At 40.4% G+C, this 14,670-nt stretch overlaps 1 protein-coding gene across 1 annotated transcript in view; it reads right to left on the reverse strand.

Moving 5' to 3' along the window:
- Nucleotides 1-14,670, reverse strand: part of Erc2 (ELKS/RAB6-interacting/CAST family member 2) — a 673,320-nt gene that overhangs the window by 438,403 nt on the left and 220,247 nt on the right. The window contains exon 4 of the mRNA XM_035453246.1: nucleotides 3,999-4,073. Coding sequence (XP_035309137.1) covers nucleotides 3,999-4,073 — 75 coding nt within the window. The remainder of the gene's footprint in view (nucleotides 1-3,998; nucleotides 4,074-14,670) is intronic.

Here is a 14,670-nt window from a genome sequence, read left to right on the forward strand (position 1 = left end):
GAACTGACCTCAGTCCTGGGATCGAGTCAGGGGTACTGTGAGACAGCCAGCAAGTGTTTTTGGACTCTTGACCTTATTTGGGTTTATTTCATTCATCTTTGGGACAGTTGGACACAAAGTTTTATATCCTATCTCAGTAATCATCATTTCTCCAGCACTGCTTGAATCTCTGTATTAACAAATAAAATAAACAAACAAAAGCCTAATTTCCTTCCTTCCCTGCCTTCTAATGAATTTTGGGGCTGTTGCAGCCATCTTCCTCAGACAGGCAGGGAAAAGCTGTCTGAAAACGGGTCTCATGAAGGACAAAACAAGAGACAGAATGAGACAAAAAGGCATGTGCTGGTATTTCTTGAGCCCCTGGATCATGCTGTTTTGGTTTGGTTTTGTCATTGTTACTGTTGTTTTGTTTTTCAGTTAAATGGGCCAATCAGTTTCTCTGTGACTTCAACAGCTTTGAATTAGACTCTCACTGACTTACAAGTTCAAACAAGAAAAGTTTTCAAACTAGCTGACAAATACTACCATTCACATACTTCATTTTCTTTTCACATTCAAAAAAATGTATAAAGTTGATCAATAAACTCAAGAAAATGAAAACTTCAGGCAGAATGATCATGCCAGATTTGTAATAAAGACAGGTTAAGAACATATTCTTTCACCGGGCAGTGGTGGCACACACCTCTAATCCCAGCACTCGGGAGGCAGAGGCATGAAGATCTCTGTGAGTTTAGACCAGCCTGCTCTACAAGAGCTAGTTCCAGGACAGCCTCCGAAGCTACAGAGAAACCCTGCCTCGAATCCCCCTCCCCCACCCCAAGAAAGAACATATTCTTCCAAAGGCATTAGCATTAAAGAGAGAAAAATGAAACCCCAGCCTTTTAGTTGTGGCTGTAGGCTGTTCTCCAGAAGAGCAGAAAGGTTGTTAGTGGGAGAATCAGAAAGGGGGCCTCAGGCACTCCACAAGAAAGGAACTTGTCAGAGACCCACACAGTTTTCTATGTGCAATGTGGGACATACCTGCCAGACCAAAAAAGGGCCAAATTTAAAACTTTGAGATTCCTGCAAGAAGAGAAATCATCAGTGGCTTTGTTTTCTTTTCTTCCTCTTGGTTTCACTCAGGAGACTTGGTGGGAGGTGTGTGTACTAAGGACTGTCCCCTACTGGAATGCAGATGGCCTTCTCCAAGGCTAACCTTGCAGAGACTTTCACACAAATCAGCCAGTCCATGGGGCACACAGAGCTCTCAGAGAGCACAGGAATGGAGCTCAAAAAGAGCCTGAGATAAGAAGGACTTTGCAGACCTTCACATCCAAGCCCCTTTGGGGAGTTGATGCAAATGTCTGTGGAAACAAATGGGGTTCAGAACCTCACCCTCAGTTTCCCTAAGTAACAAAAGGCAAGTAAGGGATAATCTGTCAGCTCCAATTCATGCTATCTTCCTGAAACTAGGGGATACTTTAAGAGAGCCTGTTCTGTCTTTCTGAATAGGATGTGGTGGCATATGTAATCCTGGCATTTGGGAAGGAAAGATAAGAGGTTCCGGAGTTCCTGGTAACCCTTGACTATATAGAAAATTTGGTCTCCCTTGACTACATAGTAAATTGAAGCCAGCTTGAGATACATAGGACATGAGACATCTTCTAAAAAAAAATATCTCTTTCTAACTTTAGATTTGGCAAGGCACTAGATAACAATGACAGTGTTCAACCAAATCCAAGACAAACCACAATCTAAAACTCCAAGCTCTGAGTTTAAGTTCTATTCAGTGGTGCCCTATAAGGTTTGTCCTGTCTGGGTTTCCAACATTCCCCTCTAAGGCTTATCCTGTCTGGGTTCCCAGCACTCTCTAATTTCTAATGCACAAAATTGGATGAGATCAGAGTCTCTGTCACAAGTCTGCATGTGTTATAGGAGATGACCCTGCACCAAGGGCCTCCATAACTCAATCTAGGTATCTGCAGTCTAGATGCTAATGGGACCATGAATAAAATACAAGATAAAACTTATGTGAGCTGGGAGGCACCAAAAGGACAGCAGAACTTGGGCTCTGATTCCTGAGACATATATTAATCTTCATTTGTCCTAAAAATATGGTTCTATACCTATGCTCAGCATCACCAGCATCCATAAATGAAAACTTGAGGTTCACTTAACTGAGAATATGCTTATGTTAATTTTGCTCTTATATTTTATGCCTCCCAAGCTAGCTCACTAAATGAATGTTCTTTACTCACTTTTTCTCATATAATAAAATATGGAGCTAGAATAGTAAACAGAATAAAACAGAATTTTTACTTTAAACAGTCACCAAAAAGTAGTTGTCTTTAAATGAAGACATTTAACAAGAGAACACCTACCATAGGAGGCAAGGTGCCTCTCAAGGGAGCTCTAGAACTCTCCTTTTCTTTAAAGAATTGGAAATAGATTATATGCATCCTCTTTTTATTACATTTTTTGTGAACACAGAGGCAGTCGATGCAAAGGTAGAAAGAAGGGAGGAAGAGTCACACTTATAAAATAAAATCAGCTCATTTCTCTCCTGATCTCTCTGATTCTCTCTCTCTCTCTCTGCCTCTCTCTCTCTGTGTCTCTCTTTGTGTGTGTCTCTCTCTCCTGTGTGTGGGGGGAGGATTCACGTTTCTGTTGTAAGTTTTAGTTTTTGAGTTTTAAATTTTTTTCTTTCCCCTTCAATCTAATTTCAGTTATGGTTGCAATGAGAAGTAGAAATGCCAGTGATAAACCACTTCCTTCTAAGTAGAGAATGAAGTAATATGAATTAACAACCACAGCCCACAAGCTAGTATTAATCCTTACTGTTCAATCTTACTAATATTTCATCCCAATGATACTTTTCAAACCAACCTGCCCAAGTGTCTCCTGAATGCCCTGATACCTGTAATTGGCCTGGAGATGTTGTCCCAAACGAAGTCCTCAGGTAAAAATACTGTCACTGACTAGTTAAAAAAAAATCTCGCCACAACTGTACATGCCAAGAATTCAACAGTTCACATTAGTTTTTCTCTATGGCCTGGGAACGCCTGACAGACAATTTGAGATCATGTGATGTGAGACATGAAAGTCAGCAATCTGTGAGCAAGCTTCAAGATTCTCACAGGACAATGGGGTCTGGGAATCTGAGGTGAACTCAGGTATGGAATCTGCAGACTGCAGATATATTCATGCTGAAAACATTTTCTCCTTAATAGAACAATTTAAATAAAGTTATTCATTCTTAAAATAAATAATTTTACCATTTGTTTCCTTCTGGCAAAAACAAGAAAAGAAAATTTGATATAGAAGAGTTCAAATGTCTAGACACCGGCAAACCAAACATATTTCATTTACATTTGCTTCCTGATCAGAGACCAGGATGTGTCTGTCACCACTGACTTGATTATTCTTCACATGCTCTAAACTCAGTCAGAAGGATTTTACTTCTTTATTCCTTGAAATAGTTTCTCTCTATCACTCTCATTAGTACTTCTATACTTTGCAAGCATTTAATAAATTATCCCCACTTCCAGACTGGCTAAGAAGAAAAGACTGGAGTTAAAAGAAAGTATCATTCTTTGGAAAGTGAATACTGGGGACAATAGAGCTTTCTGATTTAATGACTCCAATGCATCACCACTTCAAGTCCTAGTTTCTCAGAGGTGTCTGTTCATTATAATGGGGGAGGGGTGCTTGATTTAGAAGTAAACATTTGTAATGCCCAAACAAATGAGTGCTTTTAAGGCATTGGTGACAGTCTGGGAAGGAGCCCAGCTCCTTTAAACATGGGCTACTTGAGCCCTTTATTCTTTGGCTTGGAAAAGCTCTTTAATTAAAAGGCCAATAAATGAAATGCACTAAGAACGGCAAAACAAGCCAGAAACGGAGCACCCTCCATGGTGTCTAGAGGAAAGCACTGGACTCTACACATGTTTGTCGGGCACCGTCCCATCACAACAAACTCCCGGGCACAGCTGGTTTTGACAAGCGTGCTTAGTTCCTACCTTCATTTCGATGACAGTCTGGAGAGCCTTCGTCTTGGCTGGCTCCGGCTGAAGTTGGCTTCTTCGGTGCAGTTCCTGGGGAGGAACACGATAGAAATAAGCCTGACGGTTCATCCTTCTGTTATACCATGAGCTTTACACAGCGACCACACAGCCCACCAGGTCCAGCTTCCCTGCATGCAGCCATAAACAGGCCACAGGTGCCTCTTCCCCCACAGTCTTCAGCATCCCTCCTGCCTGCAGCCGTGTTCCGGTGAAACGCTCCTGGCACATGCGCTATTTCTGAAACTTCCATCAATAATTAATGTCAACTGTGACAAAGCCAGAAAGTAATCATAGTCCAAACACTGTTCAACACGGGCTGGTGCCCAGCCTTCAGATCATAATTTACTAAATTATATTACTCTGTGCTCCCAGCACAGACACAGCAAGGAGATACAAGAAAGAAAATGACTAACGTGGCTGCAAATCTGCCACTCGTTTCCTCGCATGGCATTCTGAAACTGAGGCAGGTTTGCAGTGAGCAATTTAAAGCCATTTCAGTACAACTGTGACACTTTTTGGAGTGGTCTGATGAGTCCCTGTGAATCTCTCACTTCTGAATTTACACTTTTGGTTCTTGTTCAAAATCACATCTGTGGGTGATATGCTTACAGATCATGATGCCAAGAAATTAAAACTGGCATTAAAACCAACTATGTCAAAGGAGAGACAAAACTGGTCAAAGACAGACGTATACCCAAGAACTCCTGGAAGACTGGCTGAGGTTCCCTTAGCTACAGAGCAAACAGCATCATTATGATTTGGAGCTCAAAGGTTGCCCTGCCCACATGCCTTCCCTCTAAAGAAACATTTGCCAAGACTTTGAAAAGTGATCTTAGAAGAAGAAAAAACACAAAGTTTCTTCATGTCATGCTTTGATTTTCTTCACAAATAGCAGTTTTGTGAAAGTCATTACCAGGGGGGTACATACAGAACTCACATATACAGGCTGCTGCTATAGGTCATTTTTGGAGATTCCATTAAGATTGGCTTCCAGAAAAGCCAATTGATAATCAATATGGCATACTGCTAGGCTTTTGAACCACTGGACCATAAACATTAATATAAAAACTGAGAATAGACAATGTGGTTAATATCTAGCTTTGCCCAGGAGGGCATTTAAAACTACTTTCCATCACTTCTACCTAATGTTACCACCATTCCATAAAGATAGGAGACACTGATGTAAAAACCACATTCTGCACTAAAAGACAGTCCTATCCAGGACAAGGCAGATGAGCAGATAACTAATGAGTATCCTCTTTTGGCAACCTTTTATGCCAGTGACCAAGAGATCCTGACCATCAACTGGGGACGTACCACACCCAACCTCAGCTTGGAGTTCTGAGGATCACATTCCACCCTCCCCATTCCAAGCAACATAAATCAGCAATCTTATGGAATACTGTTTCTCAAACTCTGATTTTACAACTTTCCCCAATTCTTTAAGATGCTCTCATCTCAGCTGACACTTTTCTGCTGGTAACACATCCCTGGAAGGAATAGAGTCTCAAACTACTGATCCTATTACATGAAAAGAGAAACATAGATCTTTATCCTTCTAGAGGCTTGTGGCTGAAGGGATTGGGTAATGTGGGCATTGTTTAGCTCCCTGGAGGTGACAGAAGTCTTTGAAAGACAGGCCTTGTAAACAGCTGCCCTCTATTTCGCATCTATTGTCCCTGGTACTACTTGTTTCTTGAATGTCTTGGCACTACCAAATGAGGAAGATGACCTAGAAAGAGAACCCAAGGTGCTTCAAGCAAACATGTCAGCACCAGCACCTACCATGGGCCACTTCAGGTCACCTAAATGATCTCACTTAGTGGGGAGTTGGGAAGTGCTGGGGTTGAGATGGTGTTTAACTGGATCCCCAAACTTGCCTTAGAATCTTGGTTCCAAGTGTGGCGGTTGAGAGGTAACAGAACATGTAAGCTGAATGGGACTCATTGAAGACTAAGGAAACTGCCCTCAGATGGGAGTAGGTATTCCTCATGGGACCTTGGTATCCTTTCATAAGAGGATGTTACCAGAGTAAGCCCATCCCTCAAGCACTCTGTCCTGCACCTGACCTTGTGCACCCTCTCACATGCCCATTCGCCATGAGCCCTTTCTTCAAGACACGATGGAGGCAGGAGCCTCCTAGAACCCACACCATGCTGTATGGACTATGAACTCAGAGCTATAAGTTCAATGCATCACTTGTCTTAAAGAGTATCTGGTGTCAAGTGTTTTGTCTTAGAGTGGAAAACGGGACGTGTAAAGTAGGACCCCATTGTATAGCATTTTCTAAGAAACAGAAACTGAAAAAAAAATGTAATGACCTAATGGAAAATGATGGGGTTATCAGGTTATCACAAGTTACTTAATAGTTACTTAATATTTAATTGTAATACTAGCCAGAAGAACCAATTTCAATGCTCAGCTAACAACCCAATGCCCTCTTCTGGCCTCTGTTAGCACTACATACAAATGGTGCATAGACATACATACAGGCAAAACATCCATACACATAAAATAAAATTAATTAAAAATAATAATCTTTAATGAAAGACAAATGTCCAAGCAAGGTGCAGTGCACACCTGTAATCCCCACACACTGTAGACTGAGGCGGCCTGGTCTACACAGCAAGACACACCTTTTTAAAAGAGGGAAAGCAAAGAAATGATAGTTTCATACCATAATCAATCCTATCCTAGAATAAAAATCAGAAGATAACTTGAAGAAATAGCTTAAGTTTATATAAAAGAGGTCAAAATAATCAAGAAACAACTAATGATTGGAATTAACATAAAAAACAAAGGTTAAAGGTATGTGCTGCTCTAGTTTCTGCAAAACATGAAAACATTAGGATAAACATGCAAAAATGGTAAACTTGTGCAATTATCTTCCAAAAGTAGAAATGGTTCTCTTTCTAATCCTCATACTATCTCTGACGCAATAAAAACTAGCTCAAAATCCAGACTGGACTTCACCTATTATGTCACTCCCTAAGAAAATAGGCCCCCTGGTACCTGGGGGTTGTGATTCTCCTGGAACTTGCTCTGTAGACCAGGCTGGCCTCAAATTCACAGAGATCTGCCTGCCTCTGCCTCCCAATTGCTGGAACTAAAGGTGTGTACTACCACCTCCTGGATGGAAATTGTAACTCTTACCTTCAGGGTACTCTGTCAATCATGCCTTCAGTTTGTAAAGATCACTTTGATCTCCAGGTGTCAGGTAAGGGACTATAATAACCTGTGTGCAGAGTATACGGACAGTCCCAAGGAGTCACTTTAGTGTTTCATTCATCTCTAAGAATCTGGCAATTCTCACTGAGCCTCATCAGAAAGGACCAGTGACCCCTAAAGATTTGGGCTCCTCTTCCACAGTGTGGAATTGTTAGCAAGCACCCTCCATCAACACCCTTGTATCTAAACTGAGCTTCTTAGCCAATGGAACTTAGACAACAATAAGAAATCACCTCCCAGAGAAATTTCTCAGCTACTCCTAGGTCTCCTTCCCTTCTATCTGCTAATTTAGAGCTGAAGGACTCCTAGACACAAGAAGATAGCGAGGCCTTAATCCAAAAGAAGGCTGGGTCCCTGAAGCATGGGAAGTTTGAAAAGTCTGAATGTCTATAGAGGAAGAGAGAGTAAATGAACAAGACACTCCTGTGAAGTTGAGCCTTGAAGCTTGCAGGCTTTATCTGGAGAAACTCCAGCTCTCTGCTTTAGCTCCTACAATGGCTGCAGAGAAAAGAACACCTTATCAGTCCTGTGCTGTTTGCTGCTCATGAATTGCTGCAGAGATGTCAGTATGGGATTATGTGCCCAAGTTTTCCCAAACAGACAATAGATGAGTTCCTCCCCAGATGCTCATAACTATCCCTAGCCATCCGTAAGATGCACCCACCATGCATCTGAAACATCAAATGGCTTTCCCTAGGAGAATTTAATGTTCTCAGCAGGCATGAGGGAGTACAAAGTTTATCTTAAGTGCACTTCAACTCAAGACTTTTCTGGGTCAAAGATCTCTAAAAGAACCAAATAAAATAAGTGTGGTTTCTCTCTTAGAGTAGATGCACACACATACCAGTGTGCAGTGCCTCGCTGTTCTATGGGACCTGGCTCATAATTTTCGCTTCGAACCAGATTTTGAGCTAAAACTCATTCATTGTGGGAAAGGAGCACTGCACCAAGAATCACAAATCAGGAGCCTACATCCCAGCCTGAGGTCCTGGATTCATCCTCTTCCCCTTCTCTAAACCTTCTCTTATCTTGTGGGGGTGAGGTAAGGACAGAAGCACAATGCCTTCTAGCCTGATAATAATGCTGATTTAACAGGCAACTGACTCTGAAATGCTCATCTCTGGCTGCTGTTCTAGTTACACCATTCTCAGTACTAAACACAACAAAAATAAATGGGGTGGGGTAGGAGGGACTGTCAGTGCAGATCCAACTGCCAGCCTTTTCAGGTGATCAACCTAGAAATATACCAAGATCCTAGAATTCTAGGCATGAAATCGCAAGTAGCTCATTGGAGTGACAACACTTGGCACTTAATGAGAGTCAGGAATCTAGTGTTTTAACCAGGATAGGCACTAGCTTCCAAGATGAGTCTGGCAAAACAGTGTTCATATGTCTAACACGCTTTCTTCAGTAGACAAAGAGGGGGAAAAAACATTCAAAACTTAACTTCCCTCCCAAAGATGATTGCTATTTTTATCTAGCTCTATCTTACCCTGGTTCTGGAAGTCTACATTATGAACCAGCTAACACAACTTAGTGTTATTAAATACTATTTTATTATGTTCATGAATCGTAGGTCAAGAATGTATGAAGTGTGGAATAGGAATGATGTATCTCTATGGCATGATGCCTGGAACTTGGAACAGGAAGGATTGGAGCCACCTCAGAATGGCTTCTTTTCCTAATTGTATTTCAATGTACCTGGAAAACAATTTGAAGGCTGAGCTTGGCTAGAGTCATCTCTCTGAGCACAAATGTACAGCCTCACTATATGGCCTGGGCGTCCTCCAAGCATGGCAGCCTCAAGGTAATATCACTTCTTATACTTATATAAAAAGCCCCCAAGAGCCAAGAGTTCTGGAAAATAAGCAGGAGATTGCATTGTCACTGGGGATCTAAACCTACAGCATTGCTTTGTCAGACTCTACAGATTGAAACAGTAATAATCCCTCTCATGTTCCAGTGTGGGATGCAAAAGAGTCTGTAGCCATGTTTCATGATTGCCACTCTTAGGGCTGGCGATGTAGCTTTGGGGCAAGGTACTTGCTAGCATGGATGAAAGTTGGGATTCGGGCCCTAGCATCACAGAGGGCGAAAAACTGCAAGACTGTCACTCTATAGATGAAAACAAAGTGAAGAAATTAATAAGAAAATAACATTAGAGTCTAAAACACCAACCAATATCAGTCTTAGATACTAAAGCCCTATATTTGGCATCCAGTGGAGAGACACTTATTTTCCATTAGAAAAATAAGGCTTGAAGATGAGGGCAAAGGCAAGGCATAGTATGAGACATTCATATACAATTGGTCATTTAACTACTAACTCAGCACTGTTTAACTCATCTTTAACTCATCATTGATCCAAACGTTGCTTTAGATTTGTACAGTCAAGTTCATACTGTCATTTTCATAATAACCAAAAGGTAGAAATAACTTAAATGTCCATGAATAAAAAGACAAACAAAATGTCAAAAATGCACTCAGTGAGAAGATTTTTAACAACTATTACAACATAGGTTGAACCTTGAAGACATTATGTTGAGTATAATAGGCCAATTACAAATATAGAAACAAAGATTGCAAAAAGCAGGGTGTAGATGGATTTGGAGTTTCAGTTTAGCAAAAGGAAAATTGTAGAGACTGGTCATACAACAATGTGGAGAACTTAACACTACTGACTCACGCATTAAAAAGTTTAAAGTTGTCGGTTTTTTGTTGTGTATATTTTACCAGAACTATAGCCTTTCAAAAAACATCAGCATAATAGCAACTAATGAAATTCTATAACCTGCCTCATTTCTACGCATGCAGAAAGTGTCTTAGTGGCAGCAGCTTGCCATGCATCTCTCTGTGCTTTTATTGCATGGACAGCATAAAGCTATCCACTGCCTTTTAAGTTACAGAAATATCAGATATGCATATTGAAGTTTGATTTGGAGAAAATAATATCTATGCCTTGGGAATGTATCTATATAAGGTTTCCTATTCTTTGCTTTTCCATTACAAATAGTCTTTCAAAAACCTAAGTAGTAGTTGGGGCAAAATCCCAATCCCGTTCCATGTATCTGAAACCTATAACAATTATCTCCTTTCTTAAACAAGCTGTCATTTTTCCTTGGGTTAATCTTTCTCTTATTCTCTTTTGCCTACAAGGTTGGACAATTTGTAGATCATAGGCCCAATACTGCTCACCATCTGCTTTGATGAATAAAGTTTTATTGGAGCACTGCCTCTGCTTGTTCCTATTCTGTAACGACATAACTTAGGAGCAGAAACAGAGACCAGATAACCACAAAGAGCAAAAAAGTATTTGTTATCTGGCCCTTTACATACAACTTTTCAACCTTATATAGGATTTCCTTAATACTAATCCTAGCAATCTCAGAAAGATACATCCATTTCTCCAGTGGCAGTTTAAAATATGAACACATTTTTTGAATTGCCTTTTAGGACATTACCTTCCCTGTCACCATGGACTGGACTCAGTAACCCGCTTTCAACAAATGGAATATGTTAGACATGGTATATGTGATGGCTGAGGCATGGGTATAAAGGATTGTATGGCTTCCTTATTCTTGAATCATTTGCTCTGTGGAAGTCATATGCCGCATAATAAGAATACCAAGCCATTCTATGAAGAAGCCCATGTGAAAAGAAATGGGGTCTCCTGCCAACAGCTATCACAGAGGTGGATCATCCAGGCCCAGCCAAGCCTTCAAATGACAACAGCTCTGTCTAGGAGCAACCTCATGTGTGGCCTTTAGGCTAAGCCTCCCCAGTTAAGCAACTCTGTGGTTCCTGGCCCACAGAATCTGTGAAATAGTAAATGATCATGTTTTAAGCCATAGGCATTTGGAAGAGATATACTCATAAATTATAAACCTATCACAGGAAGGTTAGCTGACCCTCCAGATGACTGCAGGTTCTACGCCTTCTCATACCCTCTCATGGCTTTAAATAAACTTTCCTTATATCACTGAATATAGCTTCAATTTTACACTAACTTATAAAACTGATATATAATTGATTAATGTATGTGTGTCTATCACAAACCGAGCAGTAAACTCCATGAACATTCTGTTTCTACTATATTCCCAGAAAATACTAATGTGCCTGCCAAGAGTGGATGCTCAACACTGTTTGGCCACTGAAATAGAACAAATGGCATTGTACTTGGGAGCCTGGATGTTCTACCCAGCTTTCAACCAAAAGCAGGTGCTGTGAGGATAATAGCTAGGAGTTACTTATGCATGGCTATGTGCTAAAGCAATCTTCTAAGCACTTTATAAATATTAATGTGTTTAATTCTCAAAATAACCTCCTCAGGCAGGTACTATTATTATCATCATTTTTCACTTGAGACAGAAGCAGAGAAGTTAGTAATTTGTCCAAGAAAAAAACTAATGAACTGCAGGGATCTGTTTCAGGCAGCCTGACTTCAGACCTTGGGGTGCTAATCAAAACCCATGGTTTGCCACTTGGCTTTGACCTGACATTGGAAGTGACATCTTGATTGCCTTCTTTCATTGTAGTAACAACGCTTTATCTCCTTTGGCTTGGCCTTCTATTTCCCATTGATTTCTTCAGTACTTGTAAACATAAAGAAATTTATCTCACTAATAAATAAATAAATAGTTCTGATATTCATTTTAAAGATTAAAAGATACACATGAATAGGTACACAGAAGTGGGAGAAGAACAATTCTGTTCCAATAAAGCAACTCTCTGTATCTGTGAGTTCTTCATTTCTAAATTTAACCAATTCTAGACAAAAAAATTAGGGAATCCTATATGGATGAGAAGGGAGCTACCAAGACCCCACCACTAGCTGAGGAACTATTGCTGTTGGAGGAGAGGGAGTTATAGTTAGGGATGTGGCCAGACCATAGGTAGGTTGCCCATGCTTTGGTGGATGGCCCCAAAACCATGTGCATGCCGGCAGCACTAATTAGACTCAGTTGGTTATTAAAAGAGATATAGAGGTATTAGGAGCCCCAGGATAATTTGAGGTAGGGGTGGATATGATCAAGACACATTGTATATATGTATGAAATTTTCAATGAATAAACAAAAATATTATTTAAAACAAGTACTAGGAAAATGTGTCTGCATATGGCAAGGGAACTTTTTTCCTTGCCATTATTCTATCAACAGTAGAGTGTGACAATGGTTTATATAGCGTTTATAACCTATTAAAGGTAATCTAGAGGTGCTTAAAGCATATGGAAGGATGACTACAGGTTACATGAAAATCTACCGCACCACTTTGTATAACAGAGGAGCAGTCATGGACTTTGGTCCTAGGACTGAGCCATCTCATACTTTGAAAGTCCACTTATTAGCAACCTTGCCAATCTTTGACAGATAAAACGTTTTAAAATAATGTAAAATAGTTAAATAATAATAATTAACAAGGCTGGGTCAGTGGGCAATGATACTGAAATTTGGGTCCTGCGTATCTCTTTTTCAAGACCCACATGGAATATTTAAGGACTGTCTACATAGCAAGCCACAAAGGAACACTCCAAATGTATTACAAAAGGCAGAAGTGATGTAGACCACATTCTTTTCTATACAGCACAAAGCAAGAAATTGATAATCCCATCTCAGAGATCAGTTAGAAATGTGATCTTGGGGAAGGTGTTGGATTTCTTGTTACCCTCAGTTTGTTCCCTTGTATCAAGCATATCTCAGGGAGTGGTGAGGTTGAACTAAGCCTGGGACACACTTAGCTGGGCTTCCACAGAAGACACATTGAACTAATGAATTTTACTGTTACTATTGTTGCTCTTGAACCTTTATTAGTATTCCTGGAAAGCAGAGCCTGGCAGAATGCCTCCCTTGTCCACTTGTTCTGTGCTTTGAAACTAGTGCCATATTCCCACCATTTGTAGATATGAATGAATAATTAAAGTGCTTACCAAAGAACCAGTGCCTGCCATGTAAGATACACACAGAACCTCTGCCTCCATTAACTCACACCTGCATTCTCACTGAATTTCATAGCATACCTCAAGCATTCAGGAAGCTGTCAGAATGGACATAGTAATCAAGAGAGCCAAGGGAGGGGGGAAGATTGTATAAGGTCATGAATATCTGTATAAAAATTTGGTCTGTTAACACAAAAACCATCTTTCACCTCAAAGGGACAAAGAGACTGTCCTGAAACCAAATCTGAGTGACCAAGGACCAGGCATCATGGAGCTAGGTTGCCCAGGTTCCATGCTCCCATGTGGAAGTAGCTTCAGGGAGTTTATAGCATCAAAACAAAGAAAGTCACAAGTCATGGTGGGTACATTGGAGAGGTGGGCACAGCAGATGGGAATCTCTCTTACAGGTCTTGGATGACATCTATTGACAGTTTTAGCTTTTGGCTTGTTGGATGCTAGTGGTCTGCTAAGTTGATATATTCCAAGAGGTTTTTAATCTTTTAGTCACAGGGTGATAGTTCCGACATAGAAGTGATCAGGAAATGGCTGTTTAGGGAGCTAATACTAGCACAAGGTAAACAGTAACTAGCCTCTAGACCTACAGCATCCCAACCTCTCCACATCCCCACAGGTCTAAGTCCATCGATCTTTGCAGACACAGCTTCTTTCCAGGAATTCTTCTTTATAGGTCCCACATCAGAAACTTAGAATTCTACAGACTGGGAAATTGTTTCCCTGGAGATAATAAAGGTGATGTAAACTGACCAGTACTTAATTTTTTTTGTTTACACACACACACACACACACACACACACACACACGATTATTTGGCAGCCCAAATACTATCTCTTTCCCTTCATTTGTTTTAATGCAGAACTTGCTCATTTTCCTGAAATCCCATTAAAAAATTTTTGTCTTATAGATTTTTCTTGGTCCTTTACTAGCTGTAACCCTGGGAGCCAATAGGAAGTCACAGAATTCAGATACCTTAAACTGTTACTAAATTGTGTTAATAGCATTTCAGAAGGAATAATATTCTTATTTCAATAATTACCAGATATGTAATACAGACTAGAAAAAGTAAACACAACAAAAACAAATGAAACACTATCCAGGACCTCAGGGAACTGGACTTCTTAAAGGCAAAAGGATGGTGAAGCCAGAATGTGGAACCACACAAATGTTAATTTCAGCAATAACAAAAGATATCACTTACCACATGCCAGGCTCCTTTGAATGGCATAGCATCCCTATAAGAAGTATTACCATCCTCATGGGAAGGGGGCAGACAGTCACATTCTGGGAGTTAAAGAACATGCCTAAGATCAGTGCTAGTAACACCTCAAAGTGTGAGCAAGTTCTACCTGACACTTAAACTTGAACCTTTAAGTACTAACACTTAGTTTGTATTGTTACCTGAGGTCTGTTCTCACTCTGAAAACATGCAGGACTTTCAAGTGTAGCCAA

The sequence above is a fragment of the Cricetulus griseus genome (genome assembly GCF_003668045.3).
Source record: "Cricetulus griseus strain 17A/GY chromosome 1 unlocalized genomic scaffold, alternate assembly CriGri-PICRH-1.0 chr1_1, whole genome shotgun sequence".
Taxonomy (NCBI): Eukaryota; Metazoa; Chordata; class Mammalia; order Rodentia; family Cricetidae; genus Cricetulus; species Cricetulus griseus.